Source organism: Rhinopithecus roxellana, chromosome 20, assembly GCF_007565055.1.
Source record: "Rhinopithecus roxellana isolate Shanxi Qingling chromosome 20, ASM756505v1, whole genome shotgun sequence".
NCBI lineage: Eukaryota > Metazoa > Chordata > Mammalia > Primates > Cercopithecidae > Rhinopithecus > Rhinopithecus roxellana.
The window spans coordinates 23728721-23752185 of record NC_044568.1 but is presented as its reverse complement, the minus strand read 5'-3'; the positions used below and the strand labels follow the sequence as shown (position 1 = coordinate 23752185).

General features: G+C 52.0%; 1 protein-coding gene across 1 annotated transcript in view; it reads right to left on the bottom strand.

Moving 5' to 3' along the window:
- Positions 1–5694: 5694 nt before the first annotated feature.
- BEAN1 (brain expressed associated with NEDD4 1) overlaps positions 5695–23465 on the bottom strand; it is a 69288-nt gene continuing 51517 nt past the window's right edge. Inside the window, exons 4-9 of the mRNA XM_010355190.2 lie at positions 19019–19169; positions 15420–15753; positions 12417–12554; positions 12138–12221; positions 9725–10117; positions 5695–8119 (exon numbers count right to left, since the gene is read on the bottom strand). Coding sequence (XP_010353492.2) covers positions 7346–8119; positions 9725–10117; positions 12138–12221; positions 12417–12554; positions 15420–15753; positions 19019–19169 — 1874 coding nt within the window. The 3' untranslated portion in view covers positions 5695–7345. The remainder of the gene's footprint in view (positions 8120–9724; positions 10118–12137; positions 12222–12416; positions 12555–15419; positions 15754–19018; positions 19170–23465) is intronic.

The following is a 23465-nucleotide window of genomic DNA, read 5'->3' as shown; positions in this document are numbered from 1 at the left end:
AAAAAAAAAAGCGATAGAAGAAAATAAACAGATGCAAAGGAAATATAGGAAGGACACCCAGAGACAAAAATAAGTTGGTGGGAAAAGCCTGGAAAGAAGGAAAGGATGGGACTGGGGTACAGGGATGAGAAGGGAATGAAACTTCTCTGAAATATGTTTTTATTTTTATTTTTTTGAGACAGGGTCTCACCGTGTCGCCCAGGCTGGAGTGCAGTGGTATGTTCTTGGCTCACTGCAGCTCCGCCTCTCGGGCTCAAGTGATTCTCGTGCCTCAGCCTCCTGAGTAGCTGGGATTACAGGTGTGTGCCACCACGCCTGGCTAATTTTTGTACTTTTAGTAGAGACAGGGTTTCCCCAAGTTGGCCTGGCTAGTCTCAAACTCCTGACCTCAGGTGACATGCTCGCCTTGGTCTCCCAAAGGACTGGGATTAGTGAACCACTGTGCCCAGCCTGAAATGTCTTTTTCTATAACTGTGACTGTTACATACTGTGACATAGCAATGTTTCACATACCTTTCACATACTGCCAAAATAAATAAGAGCAACCAGGATGTGGAAAACAGAAAACAAATAATTACAGATGAACTCCACTATACCACAGGTGAGTAACATAACCATACCAAAGGGGCAGGAAAGAGCAGAACTAACATATAACTATGGAAAACAGTATCTTTACTGGATATGGTAAGAGTAAAGGCAAAAATTTCTGAACATAAAAGTTGCATAGTTATTAAAAGTGTTTCTCGACCATGCATGGTGGCTCACACCTGTAATCCCAGCACTTTGGGAGGCCAGGGTGGGTGGATCACCTGAGGTCAGGAGTTAGAGACCAGCCTGGCCAACATGGTGAAACCCTGTCTCTACTAAAAATACAAAAATTAGCCAGGCGTGGTGGTACATGCCTGTAATTCCAGCTATGTCAGGAGGCTGAGGCATGAGAATTGCTTGAACCCAGGAGGCAGAGGTTGCAATGGGGGAAAAAAAAAGCTGTTTCTCACAGGAATATAGGTTAGTGATTCTGAAACTATGTATACTAAAGTTGAACAAACAAGTAAATAGATTGTAGACTATGAGGGCTGGATTTCTTATTGTTGGTGAAAGAGGTTATAAATAATAGAGAGGGGGCTAGAATAAACCCTGTGGTGCTGTGTTAGAATAGGAGATGTTAGTCTAAACTCATGATTTTAAAATTTTAGGCTCTAGTGGCTCACCCTTGTAATCCCAGCACTTCAGGAGGCCAAGGCAGGTGAATTGCTTGAGCCCAGGAGTTAGAGATCAGCCTGGGCAACATGGCAAAACCCCGTCTCTACAAAAAATACAAAAATTAGCCAGGTGTGATGGTGTGTGCCTGTAGTCCTAGCTACTTGGGAGGCTGCGGTGTGAGAATAGATTGAGTCCAGGGGTTCAAGGCTGCAGAGAGCTGTGATTGTACCACTGCACTCCAGCCTGGGTAACTAAGCAAGTCCCTGTCTCTAAATAAATAATAAATAAAATTATATATAGATAGATACAGAAATATAGATCCGTGTGTATGTTTATGTGTGCTTAGTACACATACCTATGTTCCCTAGCTCTGTCCTGAGTGGGTCTAGAAGCAATGGTACCCAGTAACAGTGAGCACACCTGGTACCCAGTTCTTGGTCTCTAAACATCATTCTCCTGTAAAAGGAACCAGGGCTCCTAGGAGATGTTGTTGATTCCAGGGATGCCACAGGGGAATGGCAAGATGAGCCTAGAATATCTTGTGGTGCTAGAAAGAAGGTGCAGGGGGGTTGGGGGTGACGGAACCATGTCAAGGGAATGGAGCTTGCCTGAAGTTCCTAATGGCCAAAGCTGGACCAGTTTGAGGAAAAAGTAAATTACGATAGTATTGGATTCTAACACATAGACTAAAATAAATATCCACGAATCCATGCTGATATAAACAAACAATTAAAGAAATAAACAAGGAAGAAAGGGAGTGCTTCCTTATAATAGATTTCCAGTTAATACACATAAAAGGTAAGAGAGAAACAGAAACTTGCCATTACACAAACACCACAGTTAAAAATATCACAGGCTAGGTGCGGTGGCTCATGCGTGTAATCCCAGCACTTTGGGAGGCCGAGGCGGGTAGATCATGAAGTCAGGAGATCCAGACCATCCTGGCTAACACAGTGAAACCCCGTCTCTACTAAAAATGCAAAAAAATTAGCTGGGTATGGTGGTGGGCACCTGTAGTCCCAGCTACTCTGGAGGCTGACGCAGGAGAATGGCGTGAACCTGGGAGGCGGAGCTTGCAGTGAGCCGAGATGGTGCCATTGCACTCCAGCCTGGGCGACAGAACGAGACTCTGCATAAAAAAGAAAAAAAAAAAAAAAAAATATATATATATATATATATATATATACACACACACACACATATTTTATATATATACATATACACACACACACACACAAGATTTACCTGTCGATACTAAAATTAGTGGACTGAAGTTTGAGGAGAAACAAGATTTGCATAGTTTCTGTTTTCCACAATATTATCTATCAAGTAAAAAGGGAAAGAAAGTAACTAATTTGACAGTGGAGATGGCAACCCCATAGACACCAGCTTAATGAGTGATCAAGGTGATAAGACGTAGTGACATCATGAAGCCTTTACGAAGACGCACTGAAGACAGCATCATCTTTTTTTTTTTTTTTTTTCTTTTGAGACAGGGTCTCGCTCTGTCACCCAGGCTGGAATGCAGTGACACAATCACAGCTCACTGCAGCCTCGACCTCCTGGGCTCAGGTGATCCTCCTCAGCTTCCTGGGGAGCTGGGGCTACAGGTGCATGCCACCAGTCCTGGATAATTTTTGGTATTTTTTGTAGAGTAGAGCTTTTGTCATGTTGCCCAGGCTGGACTCGAACTCCTGAGCTCAAGTGATCTGCCTGCCTTGGCCTCTGAAAGTGCGGGGATTACCATGTGAACCATTGTGCCTGGCAGTATCTTTTTTTTTTTTTTTTTTTGGTGTGGTATCCTTGCCAGAACTGCATACTTGACTCCAGTAATAAGAAGGCACCAGACAAACCCAAATGGAGGGCCATTCAACAAAATAACTGATTGGAAAAAGCTCTTTAAAAGCACCAAGATCATGTTAGATAAGGAAAAAACTGAAGAACTATTATAGACGGGAGGAGACAAAGGAAAATACACAAATGCAATGTGGGATCCTGGATAGGCTCCTGGAATAGAGAAAGGATATTAATAGAACACTGGGAAACTTAAATAATGTTTGTAATATAGTTAATAACATTGTATCAATATTAATTTCCTGTTCTTGATCGTTATATTATGGTTACATAAGATGTCAACTTCAGTGCAATGTGGGATCCTGTATATGCTCCTGGAATAGAGAAAGGATGTTAATGGAACACTGGGGAAACTTAAATAATGTTTGTAGTATAGTTAATAACATTGTATCAATATTAATTTCCTGTTGATCATTATACTATGGTTACATAAGATGTCAGCTTCAGGAGAAGCAGGGCCGGGAGTGGAAAGGAGTTCTTTGTACTATTTTGCAACTTTTCTCTCGGTCTAAAATTAGTTAGAATAATGCCCTTCATGGGAAATAAAGGCAGAGCACAACACTGTAAATATTACAATCCCAAATGTTTAATATATGCATATATAGAAAAAAGACTGGGAGGAATTGCAGGAATCTGGTGATGTTGGGTATCTCTGAATGGTAGAAATTATGGTAATGTTTGCTTTTGTTTTCATATTCATCTGTACTTTTTAAGTTTTCTGCTCATTTGATGGTTTAATATGATGGATCCTTGGAAATAATGGTGAATGAGACAAGATGAAGTTTATCTCTCATGGAGTTTATCTTCTAATGGGGGGAAATGGAAAATGAATACATGAGTTCAAATCTTTGTGCAGAAAATTAAACTAAGCTGATGTGATAGAGAGAGGATTGGTCAGAGGGGGCCTCTCTGAGAAGGTGACGTTTAAGGGGAGATGTGAATAACAAGGAAGAGAACATGGGAGGGTGGGGTAGGGACACAGAGCGGAGGGAACAGCCTGTGCAGAGGCTGGGAATAGGGCCAGGCTCAGCATGTTCCAGAACCTTGCAGAAGCCAGGGTGGCTTTGGCTACAGTGGACATTGGGGAAGGGACCTGAGATGAGTTCAGAGGGGAAGTGAGAGGCTGAGCCTGGAACTTGATATGGCCTTAGGCACCCCTGGAGGGAACTGAACACATGAGGATCATGATCAAATGTTTTTTTTTTTTAAACATTTTTATTTTATTATTATTTTTAAATATATAGAGATGGAGTCTTTTTATATCGCCCAGGCTGGTCCCAAAATCCTGGACTCAAGCAATCCTCCCATCTTAGCTTCCCAAAGTGCTGGTATTACAGGCATGCGCCACCATGCACAGCCCTAATGTAGGTTTTAACAGAATCTTTCAGCATTTAGGTGGAGCACAGGCTGCAGAAGGCTGGCAGCCTCCAGGGACGTGAGTGAGAGACGATGGTGAATTTGATTACTGTGGAAGGAGGTGGGAAGGGGTTGGATTCAGACTCTCTTGTGAAAGAGAGGAGCTAGGAATTGGATGAAGGATGTGATAGAGAGAGCGGGGGGAGGAGGAGAGAGAGAAATGTCAGTCAAGGGTGATGTCTGCATTGGATTGGAGTGAGTGGATGGTGGACTCATTTACCCAGATGGGGAATGTGGGAGGGGCAGGCTTAGTGAAGTGAGCAAAAGTTCTGTTTTGGTTTGGAATAAGCATGTTTATTATGTTAATGGCCAGAAAAGAATGAATAAAAATAAAAAATAATTAGCTCGCCTTTCCTGCCCCTGGAATCCTTGGCCTAAGTTGCTCTCCCAGGCTCCTTTGCTGCAGGTCAGGTGCCCTGGGGGATATGCCTTGGAGTGGCTGTCATGGTTCCAAGCTGATGCAGCCTCTTGCCTTATCTTTCTCCTGAGATTGCTGACCTGTTCTGCCTCCCGATCAGCCTGTTCTTTTTTTTCTTTTTTACCCCATTTATTTATTTTTATTTTAAGAGACAGGGTCTCACTCTGTCATCCAGGCTGGAGTGCAGTGGTGTAATCATGGCTCACTCCTGCCTTGAGCTCCTGGGCTCAAGCATTCCTCCCATCTCAGCCTTCTGAGTAGCTGAGACTACATGGCTGGCTAATTTTTAAAAATTTTTTATAGGGACAAGGTCTTGCTATGTTGTCCGGGCTGGTCTCAAACTCCTGGGCTCAAGTGATCCTCCCATCTTGGCCTCCCAAAGTGCTAGGATTATAGGTATAAGCCACCGCACCTGGCCCTACTTGTTTTTGATGTTCCTGATGGAGGCTTGTGGCTGGGGTGTGGCTCCCTCACTTTCCCCATAATGCTCTACACCCTGACAGCTCTGCAGCTTGGCTGTGGGCTACCAGATGCTGTGCTAAGTGATTAGGATGGATAGATGGATGGATGAATGGATGGTTGCATGGATGAATGACTGGCTGGATAGAAGGAAGGAAGGAAGGGAGGGAGGGAGGGAGGGAGGGAAGGAAGGAAGGAAGGATCGAGGGAGGGAGGGTGGGAGGTGGGGATGGATGGATGGAAGAATGGATGGATGGATGGTTGGATGGAGGGAAGGAAGGCAGAAAGGAAGGAAAGGAAGGGAAGGGAGGGAAGGAAGGAAGGAAAGAAGGAAGGAAGGAAGGATCAAGGGCAGGAGAGAGGTGGGAGGCAGGGATGGATGGACGGTTGGATGGAGGGAAGGAAGGATCAAGGGAGGGAGGGAGGATGGGAGGCAGGGATGGATGGATGGTTGGATGAATGAGTGGGTGATTAACCAGCATGCCCTGTGCTGCCCAGTGCATACTGCTTCCTGATTTGTGTCTCAGAAAGCCTGTGTAGGGGCTATCTTAGTGGACGACTCTCTCTGACTTGGATGGAGGTGGAGCCAATGCTTTTAAAATCCTTCCAGCCTGAGGCCTCATCTTGGTCTTAAGGACTGAAAGTGATGTGGTTATATGCTCAGTTTCAGGGAGAGCAAAGGCAGGTACCAACATTTATTACACACCTGCTTTGCACCCTGAAGGGACCTTCACCTATTTAATGTTTCCCACTTCACAGATGGGAAGCCCTAGAGGCCGTCCCTGGGTTAATGACACCTGCCACCGCGTAGAGAAGCCCATGATTGGAGGAGGATGCCCTCTGTTGGGATCTCAATGAGGAATGACTAAGGGCATGTGTATGTGCGTGTGCCGTGCCTGAATGTACCCACTTGTGTGCATGTGTGCATGTATATGTGTACATAAAGGGGCAGGAGATGGCAGGTAGAGGGGGTGCCCCCACTCCTGGGTGGAGAGCAGGCATGAGAGCTGACCCTGAGCTCCCAACAAATTAGCCGAGAGAAAAGGGAGGCCAATAGTGGATCCTAGATGAATTAAGGGTGTACTACACATCCAGTTGTCTACACATCTCTGCCCTCTTTATTTGCACTGTGACAGGTCAAATGGGTCTGAAGGCTGCTGAGGGAAGCAGCTGCTTAGAGCTGCAGGATGACTTACCCAGGGTCACACAACTGACCTGGGACATGAAGGCGACAGAAAGCCTAAAGGGAGGGACCCTTCTCTGGGTCGGTCTCTAATGGGCTCTGAGCACACCTCACCTCACTAACTCTTCCCAGCTTCCTGGGAAGACGTCTGACCATAGTCACTTTACAGATGAGGAAAACGAGGCTCAGAGAGATGGAGTGAGTTGCCCAAGGTCACACAAGCCATCGATGGCAGGGCTGGAATTTGAGAGCTTTTGGGGTTAGCAGATTGGCTCCTATGCAAGCTATAGGTTTGGCCACTCTTCCCCTGTGCCCTGCTTCTCCTCCCGTGCCGTGATCCCAGGTCTAGCTCCTCTCCCAGCAGTCACTTCCTGGTGGACATCGCAGTGAGAGTTACTTGCTTATTCAGGGTGCCTGCCTTGTACCAGCCAGAGTTTACTCCGTCAGCCATTGCTGGGATGGTGTCTTTGGGTGGGAACTGGTGTCACCAGCCCCCACTGGGGGGTATAGTGGGTGCTGGGGGACTCTCATCCATGCAGGGGAGCCTGGGTAGACCTCCAGAGCGGAGTGACTCCACTTTCTGGGCTGCCATCATCACCAGTTGACTCTGGCCCCATGAGAGGCCCTAGTTGTCCATCTTCCTCCACCCCAGGGTGCGGGATGCCTCTATGATGGCCTGCAGGAGTTGAGGGGCCCAGAAGGTGGGGGAAGCACTCACAGAGCTCATTCCTCTCTGAAGAGGTGCTGGGAGGTGCGGCATCTGTTCTGGGGCTGGCCAGCTCCAGCTATGCTTGTGGCTTCTGGTCTAAGGACTACCCTGGAGATTGGGGACCTGGTGTCGGGCAGAGCTGGCTGAGAATGGTGACTTCTCTGCTCTCAAGAACTGCATCTGAGACCAGGGACTGCTCCCTGCTGCACCCTGAGGCAGTGACCACCTCACCCGAGGAAGGGCCAGGGGCCAGGGCTAGGCCTGGGAGTTGGTTTCCCTTCAGGCTTCTCAGGAAAATGTCCTTGGGAAACCAGGGCATCCAGTGTAAGACAGGGTCACTGAAGCAAGGCAGGACCTCCTCACTGTCCAAGCATGTGCTGGCATGGCACTGGGGGCCCCAGGGGACTGGGGAGCTGTTGGGGAGGCTGTTGGGGGCTGTCGAGACCTCAGATGGGCTCAGAGCCATGGGCAGAGATCTCTGGTCAGCAGTGCCCTCTGCCAGGGCCCTCTCGGATCCTACCCCTTCTGAGGGACCTTGCTGTGGTCCCCCAGAACCTGGGCCTGGCTGAACCCCCTCGAGGCAGCTGCAGGGCTTCACCAGCCTTTTCTCTGAGTTGTGCCTGCTGTGAGGCCTGGCAAGTTTCTCTGTGCCCAGCTCAAGCACCCGTGTGCCTGTGGTTCTAAGAACGGCCTCACATGAGACCCTCGCCAGGAAGATCTCGAACACCATCTGCTTGATGTCCTCTTTACTGATGGCCTGGACCAGTGAGAACTCAGACTCCAAGGTGGTCATGTAGCCCAGCCTGCCCAGGATGGTGTCCACTGTGTGTCTGGAAAGCACAGATCGTACCAAGTAGGTAAAGCTTCCAGTGTACATCTAGAACAGACAAGGGAGCTTGTTAGGAGAGGGACAGGCCTCAGCAGAGTGGCTGAGAGGGGCCAGGCCAGGCAAGATCAAGGGTTGGTGCCGAGGGACACCATGGGCTCCTGAGAAGCACGTGGATGAGGGCATTTGGCCAAAGGAAAGCCTGGTCCATGATCACGTTATCCTCTGTCCCCTTTTACAGAGGGGTACATTGAGGCTCAAAGACAAAGCAGGATCTGTCCAAAGACACACAGAAAGTGGCTGGGTGTGGTGGCTCATGCCTGTAATCCCAGCACTTTGGGAGGTCAAGGTGGGTGGATCACCTGAGGTCAGGAGTTGGAGACCAGCGTGACCAACACGGTGAAACCCTGTCTGTACTAAAAATTCAAGATTAACCAGGTGCAGTGGTGGGCACCTGTAATCCCAGCTACTTGGGAGGCTGAGGCAGGAGAATCGCTTGAAATCAGGAGGTGGAGGTTGCAGTAAGCTGAGATGGCACCACTGCACTCCAGCCTGGGCCGCAGAGTGAGACTTCATCTCAAACAAACAAAAAACAAACAAAATGCAGAAAGATAGTGACTGAGTTGGGGTAAGGCTCTAGGTATCCCACCTCCCAGCCTAGCAGTCAGGGCCTGGAGCAGGAAGAGATTAAAACTCTCTGGTAGAGACCGAGTGCGATGGCTCACGTCTGTAAACCCAGCACTTTGGGAGGCTGAGGCAGGCAGATCACTTCAGGTCAGGAGTTTGCGACCAGCCTGGGCAACATGGTGAAATCCCATCTCTATTAAAAATACAAAAATTAGCCAGGTGTGGTGGTGGGCACCTGTAATCCCAGCTACTTGGGGGGCCGAGGCAGGAGAATCGCTTGATCCTGAGTAGTGGAAGTTGCAGTGAGCCAAGATTGCGCCACTGTACTCTAGCCTGGGTGACAGCAAGACTCTGTCTCAAAAACAAAACAAAACGAAAAACAACAACAACAAAACCCCTCCGGTAGATCTCCAAAGCCCAACTCCTCTCCTTGTTTATTATGAGCTCCTTGGTTCATCTTTCCTTGGAGAGGCAGTACAGTCCAGTGCAGGGGTCCCCAACCCCCAGGCCTTGGATCAGTACTGGTCTATGGTCTGTTAGGAACCTGGCCACACAGCAGGTGGTGAGTGGCAGGCAAGCAAGCATTACCACCTGAGCTCCGCCTCCTGTCATGATCCGCAGTGGCATTAGATTCTCACAGGAGTGGGAACCCTATTATGAACTGTGCGTGAGAGGGATCTAGGTTGCATGCTCCTAATGAAAATCTAAGGCCTGATGGTCTGAGGTGGAAGAGTTTCATCCCGAAACCAAGCCCACCCCCATCCCTCCACCCTGTCTGTGGAAAAATTGTCTTCTACGAAACTGGTCCTTGGTGCCAAAAAGGTTGGGGACTGCTGGTCTCCTGGCTAGGAGCAGTTGTACCACTTGCTAGCTGTTGACCGCAGATGAGTTGCATCTGTCTCTTTAGCCCTCAGTTTCTTAAACTGAAATGGGACTGAAGTCAGTGGGTATGATGGGCTGCTGTTTCCCCAGAGCAGAGCCCCAACCCCTGCCTGAACCCCCCTTGCTCAGACGTGTGGCAGTGCCTACCTTCAGGGACCTGATTTCCTTCCTCCAGGGAAACAGAAGCAGGTTGACAGAGAGCAGCTCCAGGAACTCTAGTGCACGCACCAGCTGGGGGCCGACTTTTGTGACAGGGCTGACAGGACTGGGACCCCCGCAACAGCAGCCGCCCAGAGCAAGGGCCACTTCCTCTGGCAGACAGAGCCATGGAGGGCCCCCCTTTCCCAGGAGCCGCCTGGCCCTGTGGGTGAGGGCTGCTTTCCTGCAGACATGGAGCCGGCCCTGCCCTGCCCTCTCCTGGTAGTAGCTGATGAGGTCGCCCAGGAGGGTCTCGCCCAGAGCAGCTTCGCCTGGGCCTGGGGATTGGGGCCTGTTCATGGTGGCTCCGAGGGAGCTGGATATGGAGGAGAGAGTCCTGTCCTAGGCTGGGTCCTTGGAGGAATGGATGGGTTCTTCTTCTGTCCTGCTCCACCGCCCAATCCGGAAGCAAAGGAGGAAGTTGTGCTAGCAAAAGATAAAGCTAGGTACAGCCAGGCCCTGCCAGTGCTTGTCACTCTGAAAGGCTGAGATTGCAGGGTGACTGGGCCCCTCCCAGTGGAGCAGGGCCTAGGTCAGGATTTGTGTTTTCCTTGTCCCCCGGCCCCACAAAAAATGAGGGCCAGGCACATCAGCACCAGCATCTTTCCACACCACCATCCCATCCGGATGTCCCCAGAGGCATGCTCTGCTGGTGTGCGGGACAGGCTGGAAGCACCAGGAAGCTGGCAGCCCTCAACCAACCAAGGGCCAGCAGGGTGAGAGTTACTGGATAGAAACCCCCCAGCTTCCTGCCCCTGGGTGGCCAATTCTTAGGTATGTTTTTTGTAAACCGAAAAGTGTCAGAGGCATATCTCAATCAATTTAGAGGTTTATTTTATTTTATTTTATTTTATTGAAACAGATTCTCGCTTTGTTGCTGAGGCTGGAGTGCAGTGACACGATCTTGGCTCACTGCAACCTCCACCTTCTGGGTTCAAGCGATTCTCCTGCCTCAGCCTCCCTCCCAAGTAGTTGGGACTACATGCGTTTGCCACTATGCCTGGCTAATTTTTGTATCTTTTTTTTTTTTTTTTTTTTTTTGGTAGAGATGGAGTTTCACCATGTTGGCCAGGCTGGTCTTGAAGTCCTGACCTCCGATGATCCATCTGCCTCGGCCTCCCAAAGTGCTGGGATTACAGGTGTGAGCCACCTCCCCTGGCCTATTATCTTATACTTTTAAAGGTCAGACCGAGGTCCAAAATCAGTCTCACTGGGCTTGTTCCTTTGGGAGAATTCATTTCCTTGCTTTTTCCAGTTCCTAGAGGCTGCCTACATTCCTTGGCTCAGGGCCCCTAGCTCCATCTTAAAAGCCAGCAGTGTAGTTTTTTGTTTGTTTCTTTTTATTTTTTGTTTTTTGAGATATGATCTCACTCTGTCACCCAGGCTGGAGTGCAGTGGCACAGTCATAGTTCACTGCAGCCTTGACCTCCTGGGCTCAAACAATCCTCCTGTCCCAGCCTCCCCTGTAGCTGGGACTACAGGCACACACCATAGCATCTGGCTAATTAAAACAATTTTTTTTTTTTTGTAGTGATAAGGCCTCACTATGTTGCTCAGTCTGTTTTCCAACTCCTGGGCTCAAGCTATCCTCCCACCTTTGCCTCCCAAAGTGCTGGGGTTATAGGTGTGAGCTACCGCACCTGGCCTCCCTGAGTTGTATTGTAGAGTATAGTCACCAGGCCAAGGTTCTCTCTTTTTCTCTCATTTTTTGACCCCAGGCAGATTTGTTCCCTGGGGAGAGGCCTGGAATGGCCTTTGTTTTTTTCTTGTTAGTAGCCAAAATTTCACAAATTGGTACACTCTTAAGGCCCGCCCCCCCAACCCTGCCCACACTGGGATTCTTCTGTTGCTTTTGGTTGCTTACTAACTGCATTCATTCTGGACATCTTAGTCCTCAGTTCCCCTCATGGGGAACCTGTCATGCCTGTGAACTGCCAGCCACCCTCATCTTTCCCAGGGTGGCTGAGACAGTGAGGGTGAGAACGCTGGGCGTGGTGCCTAGAAACACCCCTGCCCTGCCCTCTCGTGCTGGAATCAGCCTTGCTCGTTCCCATTGGATTGCTACAGCCTCCTTGAACTGTTTTGGATTTGGTGTTAATTGCATTGTTCACATTTTCTGGGTCCTTGGGGGAGTGACTGACTTCGTGGGAACCTGCCCTCTCTGCCTGTCACTGTGACTGGCTTTGGGAACAGTGCAGGCAGGGAGGGAGGTGGAGGCACGGGAGATCTGCAGGGGCTGCTTTGGCCTAGGTGGGCTGATGGGGCATGGGGGTCCTGAGGCCTGGTTCAAGTTCACATAGTGAGCTGATGACAGAAGCAGAGAAACCAGACCTCTGGGTCCCCATACTCAGCCTTCACTCACAGCAGCTCCCAGGTTCCTTGCATAACTTAGGAGCTCAGAGGCCACAGGGTCTCTGGCTGACTGAGCCTGGGTCATGTGCCCACTCTGCAGAGGGTGAGGAGGAGGAGCTGGATGAGGATGCTGGCTGGGCAGAGGGTCTCATGTCTGGAACTCAGCACTTACTGTCAATCAAGTCTATGCGTGACTGGCAGGAAGCACCATTTCTCTCATAATTGAGCTGGGAGTTCCTGCTGATTATCTACCCCGTAACCCTCCTGGGCTCTGTGCTGGGCCCGCCACCTGGACAGGAGTCAGCTTGGGCCACAGTTCCAGGCCCCTAGTCTGGGAGGTATGACTCAGGTCCTTGGGGACAGCCCAGGAAGTGAAGGGCTGTAAGGAGGAGGAGGAGAAGAAGCAGGAGCCCATGGTGAGATTGTCCTGGGGAGAAGTCAGTGCCTGGAGTGGAGTCTCAGGCCCAGTTGCATAGATTCATACCTTGGCCTTTTGCCCGAATTTATGTTCCTCTTCAGGAACAAAACTGTGTAACCATACACTGTGGGTGAGTGTATTCCTTGGGAGAGTCTTGTAAGTCCACAAGTCACAGACTGCCCTCAGTGTGGAGCTCGACTGGCTCCCTGCAGCTGGCTGGGGCCTCTGCCAGTGGGCAGTGGAGCTGGGCCTCTCTGGTTCAAGCCCCCTCCCTGCTATGGCAACCATGGGAAAGAGCTGGCACAGACTCAAGATGGTGTCCAGTGAGCCTGGAGCCCTCAGGCCTGGCTGGAGGCTGTTGCTCTTTCCTCCTTTCTTTGCCATGGGCCCTGTTTAGCAACCACTCTCCGCCTGACCCTGCCCCAGCACCTGCCCTCACTCACTGCCCAGCTCATTGTCTATCTGTGGCTTGGGGTCATCGCTCAGACTGAGATCTGAGGGGTAGGGCCTGGCCCTGTCAAGGGAACATGGCAGAGGCTGCTCATCTGTGTGTCTCCAGTTCTCCCAGCCTCTTCCCCTCTTTTCTTTGCAAAACTCATTCCAGGAGAGACAAATGTGGCTCCTCCTCCTCCTCACCCGCTACAGAGTGGCAGGCAGGGAGGAGAGGTGGAGGCATGGGAGATCTGCAGGGACTGCTTTGGTATGACCCAGGCTCAGCCAGCCAGAGACCCTAATTCCGGCTGGGTGCAGTGGCTCACACCTGTAATCCCAGCACTTTGGGAGGCCAAGGCAGACAGATCACCTGAGGTTAGGAGTTCAAGGCCAGCCTGGCCAACATGGTGAGACCCCGTTTCTACTAAAAATACAAAAATTTAGCTGGGCGCAGTAGCATGTGCCCGTAATCCTAGCTACTCGGGAGGCTGAGGCAGGAGAATTGCTTGAACCTGGGAGATGGAGGTTGCAGTAAGCCGAGATCGTACCACTGCACTCCAGTGTGGGTGACGGGGTGAGACTTCGACTCAAAAACAAACAAACAAACAAATAAATAACAGAGACCTTAATCCCAGCCACAGCCATTCAGAGAGTCAGGGATGAGGACATGTCTGGGCCAGTTCAGCTCCATCCTTCAAACACTGATGAGTAGGTAGGAATTTTTATCCCTTTTTTTCCCCCAGCACTCTCTGGAGTTGCAGAAGCAGGATGTGTTTCTTAAAAGAGTCTCATTCCTGGAGCATTTTAAAGGCTATACAGTACAACAGACAGATATTTTTTGCCTAGAAAACAGTACACCACTAAGGTGGTCAGAACTGCTTGTAAACAAGTCCCCCCCCACATGGAGTCTGGGGCTCCAGGAGGCTGCACGCAGGATGCTACAGAACCTCTGGGTGGATTCCTTTCAGCTCCGCACCAGAACAGATTGCCATCCTTGCCACTCCTCTGCTTAAGAAAGAGATTACTAAATCGTCTTAGCCCTTCATTACAGGAACAGAAATGTGGGGAGGCTGGGTCGGGTGCTGTTGTTTAACGATGGGGGACAAGAGGTGAGAGGGAGGCAGAGTGATGGCTGCTGGCGATGCTGGCGGGGACACTCCTCAAAGATGCTTGGCTGCCACCCTCGGTGGGCTGGGTCTTCAGGAATCACTTCCATTACCTGCGTGGTCTTTGATGGAAATCACTGGGGTTTCTCGGTCAAGATCTGAGCCAGCTTTTCTGCGGCCAGGCTGACCCTACAAATCCCCTTCTGTGGCAGCAAGGCCGAGTAGTAGCCTTCTGGTCCTCTTGTGGTGGCAAGGTGGTATTTATGGGGAGTATATCCCCTTCATTTTGTCTCTGCAAAACACCCACGTGGGCAAGGCCAGAACACATTCACTCACCATCCCCAGCTATGAGCGGCCACCTAGGAGGACAGCACCAGCTCTGGGATCTGGCTCTGACCCATTCGTGTGCAGGCCACAGTGGTTGGCCGGGCAGGGACTGAGCGAGGGGCCACTTCTCTGCCTCAGAGAGGTGCCCAGGCAGCACTGCGGTGAAGCCACCTGGAGAAGGACAATGGCCTCGTCTTCCTTGAAGACCTCAGTCCTGGGCAGTGGCTGGTCTGATGAGGGAACCGCCACTGCACACCCATGAAGGGCCCTGCCCATCTACCTGGGGCCTGCAGCTTCGGAGATGGCTCTACTAGCACCACCTGACTGAGGGTACTGGGGTCGGGAGGGGGCCTGGTGGGCTGTGAAGGCCTCCAGGTTGCACCTGAGCCCCCAGACCCAGGTCCCCCACTTTGTAAGTGGCAGGGTGGTGATGTTGTGGCTCATCTGCCCTGGAATCGAGAGATAGGCACAGCGCACAATGGAACCTCACTGGGGCCTGTCCCGCCTCCCAGGAGGACAAGCTGGCCCTGGGGTAGGGGTCAGGGCAGGCAGCTGACCTGGGATGGTCCAGCAGTTTCCAGAGGCAGAATCAGAATTTGGGCACAGCTTGCTGGCAAGGGTAGGGGCAAACGGGCCTGGGAGAGGGAAGAGAAAGTCCAACTTCCTACTTCGCCTCTCTCCCCGCAGCGCTGTCTACAGAGGCACAACCAACAGGCCGGGAGGAGGGACGGGAGGCCAGGAGAGCTCCACATTCTGTGAAACCTTTGCCGGTGGGTTTTGTGTTTGTGGTGGGCCTGTGTGTGCACACACACGTGGAGCATGTCTAGATCTGTGTGTGTACATGGGGTATGTCAGTGTAGATGTCTGTGTGTATACAAGTTTGGTCTGTGTGTGTATGAGTCACCAGTGCATCTCTGTGTGTGTGTGTGTGTGCATGCCTTTGTGTGCCTAAAGAATGTGGTTCAGCCCATAGGGACCAGCAGGACCCTGCCGGCTGGGTCCCTCACACAATCCTCTCTGGGCCAGAGGCTAAGGCCCGGGTTGGGGTGGGTGAGCCCTGGGAGCCCCTTGGCCCTGGGCCTGGGCCCGGCAGTGGCAGCAGGCCCGATGGGGGGCCGGCTCCACACACAGCCTCATAGGGGGGAAGGGTGTCCATGGAGACCGTGTGGAGGCCACTTTGGGCCGAGGTTCTCTGCTCCTGCTGGTGTCGGCTGGGGCTGTGGCCGCTGCCTGAGTCGGAGGTGCCATCCAGCGTGGGGCAGGAATCAGTCAGAGAGTAGGGTGGCGGTGCGTCCGTGGGGACATACAGCTGAGTGGCCCCTGGCCCCACACACTCCTCGTAGCTACAAGAGAAGAGGCTCCCTTAGTGCCCCACCTAGGCCTTAGGGCTGGGTCTCTCCCAAAGGCCTGGGTGTCTCTCTGCAGTGACAAGCTGACCTGGCTGTGGACCAGGGTGGGCCTTGTCCCTGCTGGCTCCAGTGAAACCCTACTACTTCCCTCCACCTCCAGAGGGGGACCTCAGAACCCCTGGGACCTGGATTCGGGACCTGACTCAGCCCTCATGTGCGGTGTGAGCTCAACGCATGAACACTGAGCTGCCCTGGGTCTGTGGTGCCTCACAAGCCTCGCAGCAGCAGGGACCACTGTCTACGGAGCATCTCCCTGCAGTGCACTGGGTGTGCGGGGGCTGGGTAGGACCAACCTCAGGCTACAAGACACTTTGGTCTCCAGCCACTCCAAAGTTCCCGTTCTCAGTTTAGGAAAGAGTCCCGGCCGGGCGCGGTGGCTCAAGCCTGTAATCCCAGCACTTTGGGAGGCCGAGACGGGCGGATCACAAGGTCAGGAGATCGAGACCATCCTGGCTAATACAGTGAAACCCTGTCTCTACTAAAAAAGAATACAAAAAACTAGCTGGGCGACGAGGCGGGTGCCTGTAGTCCCAGCTACTTGGGAGGCGGAGGCAGGAGAATGGCGTGAACCTGGGAGGCGGAGCTTGCAGTGAGCTGAGATCCGGCCACCGCACTCCAGCCTGGGCAACAGAGCCAGACTCCGTCTCAAAAAAAAAAAAAAAAAAAAAAAAAAAGAGTCCCCTGGGCCCCTCTGAACCTACAGATGCAGAGCCAAAAAGCACCCACTGCCCTGGAAAGGACTGGTCGCACCACCCCTGCTGGAGCCCCTGGGGCAGGGGTGAAGGTGGAAGGGCTAGGGGAAGGACACGGGCCATTCATCCAGGGCTGGATGGGTCTCCTAGCAGGGAATGGTGGAGGCTCTGACCCCTTTCCCTCTTCAAGTACTGATGGGTGATCTGCCTGAGGGGGGCTGGCAGGAGGGGACCAAAGGCCCTCCAGAGAAGAGCTCCCCATGGGGAGGGGGCTGCTCGAGCAGCCCTTGAGGGCTGTTTGGACACAGCCACTCCTGTGGGCATGATCACAGGCACAGGGCCCTCCTGACCACAAGCTCCACCTGTCCCTTTCTCTTCCCACTGCCACTGTCTCTGGGGTCCCCAGGAGCTGAGGGCATAACTCTCTCCTTCTAGCTCCATGACCCCCCACTTCTCTGAGAGGAACCCGTCTTGATCTCTAAGGCCAGTCTCTGCCTCGGTGGCTGCAGATGAGACCACAAAGACCCTGGGCTCAGCCAGACCTTGTTGCCTGGGAGGTCTCAGCAGGTGTGTGTGTTCGTGTGTGTGTGCGTGTGTGTGTGTGTTTGGAGGGGGAATCACCTCTGTCTTCCTAGTCTTGCCCCCACCTTCCCCACCCCTCCCCACCCCTGTCTCATGCCTGCCCAGCCCTCTCCAGGCCCTGAACCCAACCAGCCTGGGGGGAGTTACCTGACCACAATGGAGGCCTGCAGCTGGGGCACCCCCTTGTGCCTGAGGCCAACCCAACGCTCTGCTCTGATTCAGGGAGAAGTCTGCTCCCAGGCACCCCCAGGGCATCTGTGTGCCTCTACCTCCATCAGAAGCAGCCCCACCGGTTCCTGTCCTTTTGATGAGCCTCACTGGGCAGAGGCAGTCTCCTTGGGGCCCAGCTCCTGGTCTCTGGGGGACCCAGCTGGCCCTTACCCACACAGGCTAGAGCCACTGACTCCTAGGGGTTGGGGGAGGTGCCTGTGTTCTCAGGCTATGGCCTCAGGAGCCGAGGGCTCAGGTCTAACCCTGAGCCACATCCCCAGATACCCACAGTATCTTCCTCTCCAGGAAAACCCAGGAAGCAGGGTTATTTGTCCCTATTTCGTAAACGAAGAAATGGAGCCCTTGAGAGCCACAGTGACATGCCTGAGAGCATCAACCTGGGCGGCATCCAGGTGGGTCTGACTGGAAAGCCAGGGCAGGCGAAGGGGAGAAGAGGTCAAACCCCACTGTGCCCTCTGTAGTGTGGCACACGCGAGCTCACCTGCCTCTGGGCCTTTGATCATCTGTGCCCTCTGCTGGTCACACCCTCCTCTGTATCTCTGAAGGTCCCAGTTCCTCCCAACCCAAGCACCACACACGCTTGACAAAGGCCGATTTCCCGTGTCAGCCCATCCTCCCTGATCCCCTCCCCTCGTCCTCCTCAGCATGGATAGTTTATCACCTGTGGCCTCGAAATAGTAACAACACCACTGGTGGGAAGAGCCAGTGCCTTGCTGAGCATTTTACCGGCACTTCCGTGTTATTTTCATGAGTATCCTGTGGGGCAGGTATTATTATTATTATTTTATTATTATTATTATTATTATTTTATTATTATTTTTTGAGATGAAGTCTCGCTCTGTCACCAAGGCTGGAGTGCAGTGGTGCGATCTCAGCTCACAGCAACCTCTGTCTGCCGGGTTCAAGCGATTCTCCTGCCTCAGCCTCCCGAGTAGCTGGGACTACAGAGCCCACCACCATGCCCGGCTAATTTTTTGTATTTTTAGTAGAGATGGGGTTTCACCGTGTTGGCCACGATGATCTCGATCTTCTGACCTTGTGATCTGCCCACCTCAGCCTCCCAAAGTGCTGGGATTACAGGCGTGAGCCCCCATGCCCAGCCGGGGCAGGTATTATTACATGGACATTTCAACAATGGAGAAGCAGGCACCGCAGGATTAAGTAACTTGCTCATGATCATACAAGAAAGAGTTTCCAGAGCGAGTGCACCTGGGGCCATCAGATGTCGGCTCTTTCCCCCCTAGTCCTGGTGTTATTTATAGAAACACAATGAACTTTTTTTTCCCTAGGGGAAGTTGGTCCCATGACCACTGAAATAGCCAAATACTCTCTGGCCTTCCCTCCCACCTCCAGGGAGACAGCTGGAGGAGCAGATCCCCAGGGAGCTCAGGACAGCTGCCATAGAACCTGCCCTGAAACTGCAAGGGGATTCCTGGCACACCTACTCAGCAGCCTGAGGAGCTGGGCTTGTCTCTTCCTTTCCTAGCACTTCCAGGTGACATCTGCTAAGTCACACTGCCTCAATGGGACCTACTTGGTCAGGAGTGGGGAGGAGGTGGCCATGCCCACTGAGCAGGTGTTTTCTGGATTTATACTATGTGGAGAGGTGCCACTCTTTCCCGTGATGGAGTTGGGGGGTCTTTGTGTCCAGGGCCCCATCCTCTAATGCCCCCTTCCCCACATGGCCTCCTTACCCTGGTGGAGAATCTGGGTACAGCTCCCTGAGTACCGTGGCATCCACGTCCCCATCAGAGCTGATGTCCAAGGGTGGGGGCCAGTCCTCCGAGGAACTGCAGGCATAGCGCATCCTGTGGCTTGAGCGGCTGTATGTGTGCACGTCCGACACTGCAGGAAACAGACCACCGGCCTGGGCCTCAGACCAGCATGCAGGGACGGTCCTCATGGGTCTATGGGTCTACCTGGGGCCATGAAGGCTCTGATTCCCCACCTGACCACTCCTCTCCTCGCCAATCGCAGCTGCCTTCATCCATCAGTGACAGCTCCAGAATGTGAGTGCCATTGTCGTGTTGGGCATGGGGATACAGAGAGGAAGCAGAGCTGGCCCTGTCCTGGCTAGCTCCCAAGGTGGTGGCAGCCTGCCTTGGGGATAGCCTAGTACTGGGCAGTGTGTCGTGTCCTACTGGGACTGTGGAAGTAGAGGCACGCCTGACCAGTTGGGAAGTCAGGGAGGGCTTCCTGGAGGAGGGGCTGCTTTACAGCTGAGTCTTGTCTAGGATTTAACCAGGGGAAGAGGGGAAGGCTGGGAGGAGGGAACTGAATAGCTTTCCAAGGAGGGAGATAAGAAAGAAGAGTGTTTTCTGTGGAGTTGGGCTGGGCATGGAAAATGGGGAGGAGAGTAGCAAGGAACGAGGACTACAGAGAATTCTGGGATCAGCCCTCCCCCACCCCAACCACAATCAATTCCCTTTAGGTATCTTGGGGGAAGAAAGGGGCATCTATGATGAATCTGGCACCTCCCCACACTGCATTCTCCTCTGCATTTTTTACCATGTATCAGTACATCAAAGGCTCTGAAAAGTCCTGCAGCTAAGAAACACATTTAACTGTGCTTGTCCAGCATTCGACCTCAGGATCTTCCTTTCTTAGACCTAGTAACACTGCTTAGGAAATGCTGCTGGAGCAGAATCCTCTCATTCCATAGCTGAAGTTCCGGGAGGATCAGTGACTTGCTGGAGGACAACGCACAGTGAGTGGTTGGGCCGGAGGGCAGCTGGGTGTCTTGGTTCCTCCTTGCTAAGTTCTCTACAGCCTAGTTTCTGACAGGCGTAGTCCTGGATGGGAACAGTGGGAGCTGCAAAGGTGGCTCCTACAGGAGGTCTCCCCAGCCCAGGGCTCCCAGGTGCCTCCTCCCCTCTGGGGGCGGGGCTTGACATCAGGGGCGGAGCTATAACCTTTCTCTGCTGTGAGTGGCGCAGTTGCCATCCCCATTCTGCAGACAAGGAAGCTGATGCTCAGGGCCACATACGTGGTGAAGCATGGAGTTGGAATTTATGCAGTCTGTATAAACCCAAAGACTGCTCTTCCCACTCCCCTAAACTCTTTTTCCCACTCTTCATATAACAGTGAGTGGAAGAATCTAGATATGAAACGATATCTACTGGTACAATTCCAGGGTTATATACCGACACCGAGAAAGCTCTCAGAAGAAAATATTCCAAACACGTTGATGGTGGCCCTGTCCAGATGACAGGATCATGACCCTTCTTTCTTTCTTTATATTTCTTTTCTTATATTGTCTATATTTTTAAGGTTTTCTATAATGAACACACATTACTTTTCTACTAGGAGAAATGAAGTCAATAACATATGCTGTAAAAAAGGAGCTGAAATGAGATTTGTTTCTCCTGTTCAGGGCATCAGCTGAGAGACAGAATTTTTGGAAGAACTTAAGGAAGAAACTAAGGAAAGACAACAGCACACAGCAGCAAGGTGAGGCTAGAAGTTGAACCAGGGCTGCTGGGCTCGGGTGCCAGGCACCCCTTCCCCCCACCAGCCAGCATTGCCAGGGAAGGGTTTTTGGGTTCAGGGGAGGGTTCCACCTGCAGGGCAGCAGGTGTGCCGGTCACACAGGGATCCCTGGGGAAAGTCAGGGCTGCTTCCTGGACCTGAGTGGATTGACTGGTGGGCAGCACTGAGAGCTGTTAGGGCTGAAGCAAACTGCTATCTACCCTTTCTTCTTGGGCTGCTTTTTCTTGGACTTCCCAGAGGGGAGCATCTTGGGAAAACTGAGGCTGCCCTAAGGTGCTCAGACCCCAAACCTGAGACATGCAGCTGGGCAGAGCTCCTGAGAAACAACTGGAAAGAAACCAGCACCCTCCACCCCCATTCGAACTTCCCAAATCCCTTCTTTTCCCTTCTCTCCTGACTTCCCTGTCAGCACAGACCCAAATAGTCCAGGAATCCGGAAGCCCTGCCTCTCACTTCACTAAGGTGAAACCTCCTCTTTACCCCAATACCTTGGTTCATTGTTTAACATCACTCCAAGTTCACTGCCCCTTGACAGGTTCTGGGAGAGGGAGGAGGAGGAAGTGGCACCCATGAGGACCTGCTGTGCTCAATCTCTATGATCTCATCTACCTCACAGCCCACTGTGGGAGGAGAGCAGTGGTTACCCCTTCCACCAGATGAAGGGACCAAGAGTGAAGTCACTTGCTCTAAACCTGCAGCAAGTGACAGGAGATAGAGTCAGCCACCAGATCTCTCTTAAAGCTCAAAATGGAACAGAATTACAGAATTTTCTTTTTCTTTCTTTCCTTCTCTCTTCTTTCTTTTTCTTCTCTCTTTCTTTTCTTCTTTCTTTCTTTTTCTTTCCTTTCTTTTTTCTCTCTCTCTCTTTCTTTCCCTGTCTTTTCTTTCCTGTCTTTCATCTTTCTTTTTTCTTTCTTCTTCCTCCTTTTTCTTTTTTTCTCTCTTCTTTCTTCTCTTTCTTTTTCTTCTCTATTTCTCCCTCCTTCCTCCCTCCCTCTCTCCCTCCCTCCCTACCTCTTTCTTCTTCCTGCCCCACCCCCATCTCATTCTCAAACATTTGTGACTCCTCTCTCTGTCTAGCTAGACTACAGAAAGGTTCTGTAGGCAGGCAGAGGGCCAGCTCTGTCCTGAGGGCAATGGGGAGCCATTGGGAGGTGGTCACAGTCCTGTCACTTTGGTCGCCTTGTGGAGAATGCTTAGAGGTGCCAGGCTGGTGGCTGGCAGGCAGGGACAGCTGGCATTAGTGCAGTGACCTGGGAGCAGGTTTTCTTGGAGAAAAAGAGATGATGAAAATAGCTCACATTTATTGAGCATGTATATACCCATTAGCCAGGTGCTGTGCTAATTTAGTCCTCACAATAACTTTTTGAGGTGGATCCTCCGGTACCAGTTTTATAGACAACTCGCCTGAGGCACAGAGAGTTTTGGTAACGTTCCTGAGGATGCGCATAGGAAGTAGGAAATCAGGCCTCTGTGGACACCTGGAGCTTGAGGTGCCTGTGGGGCTTCACGGGGTGATGTCCAGGGGACTTCTGGGCATGCAGTTCTGGAGCTGACCTGAGAGCTGGAGCCAGGTAAGGGAGAATGATGGATGGTGGATGAGGTGGAGCAGGGAGTGGGTGTAGAGAGAGGAGCAGGACCAAGGTGTGGGATCTGAGGGACCTTCACCTATAAAGGGACAGAGGAGAGGAATCCATAGCCAGAGGGGTGGGAGAGAAGCCAAGAGGGCTTCAGTCACCAGAGCTAGGGGGCTGTGGGTGTGTCTGACAGGTGGAAGGGGCCCAGTGCCAAAGGTTGGGGCCTGCTGGTGCACTGCCCCTCCCTTTTTTTAATTTTTTTTTTTTTTTTTTTTTTTAAGAGACAGGGTCTTGCTCTGTTGCTCAGGCTGGAGTGCAGTGGTGTGATCATAGCTCACTGCAGCCTCAAACTCCTGAGCTCAAGCCATCCTCCCACCTTGGCCTTCCAAAGTGCTGGGATGACAGGTGTTAGGCACTATGCCTGGTGGTGCTGCTTTCATGTCCTCCCACAGCTGCTCAGTGTGTTTCCCTCTTCCCTGACACCCTCCCAAGGCTCCCAGCAGCCCCTGCGCACCCTCCAGAAGGCCAGGGGAAGGTGTGGGACAACAGCACCTCTGGGCTTCCTGCCGAGGCCCCGGGAGGTGCCAAAGTTGGAGCCGAGAGCAGAAGTGGGGCAGGGAGGCCAGAACCCCACAGGGGTCACCACTACCGCAGGCTACAGCAGGGAAGCCAAGGCCTGATCCTGCTTGGCAGAGCTGTGACCTCGGTCATCCCACGCACTCCAGGGACAGAGCTGAGGCCTCGTTCATTGGCACCAGTCCCGAGGCCACCATAGGCTACAGAGGGGCTGGCCCACCCCCAGGCACATCTCTTTCCTCTGCGCCAAGGCCAACGCCTCACCCCTGTCAGCTTGGGAACTACTGTGGGCTCCTAGCATGTGCTCCAAGATAAGTCATTGAACAAGTTGCTTCTTTGTGCCTCAGTTTCCCAGTCTTAATTTTTTTCTTATTTCTTTAGAGACAGGGTCTCTCTCTGCTGTCATCCAGGCTGGCATGAAGTGGTGAGATCATAGCTCACTGAAGCCTTGATCGGGGCTCAAGGGACCCTCCTGACTCAGCCTCCTGAGTAGCTGGGA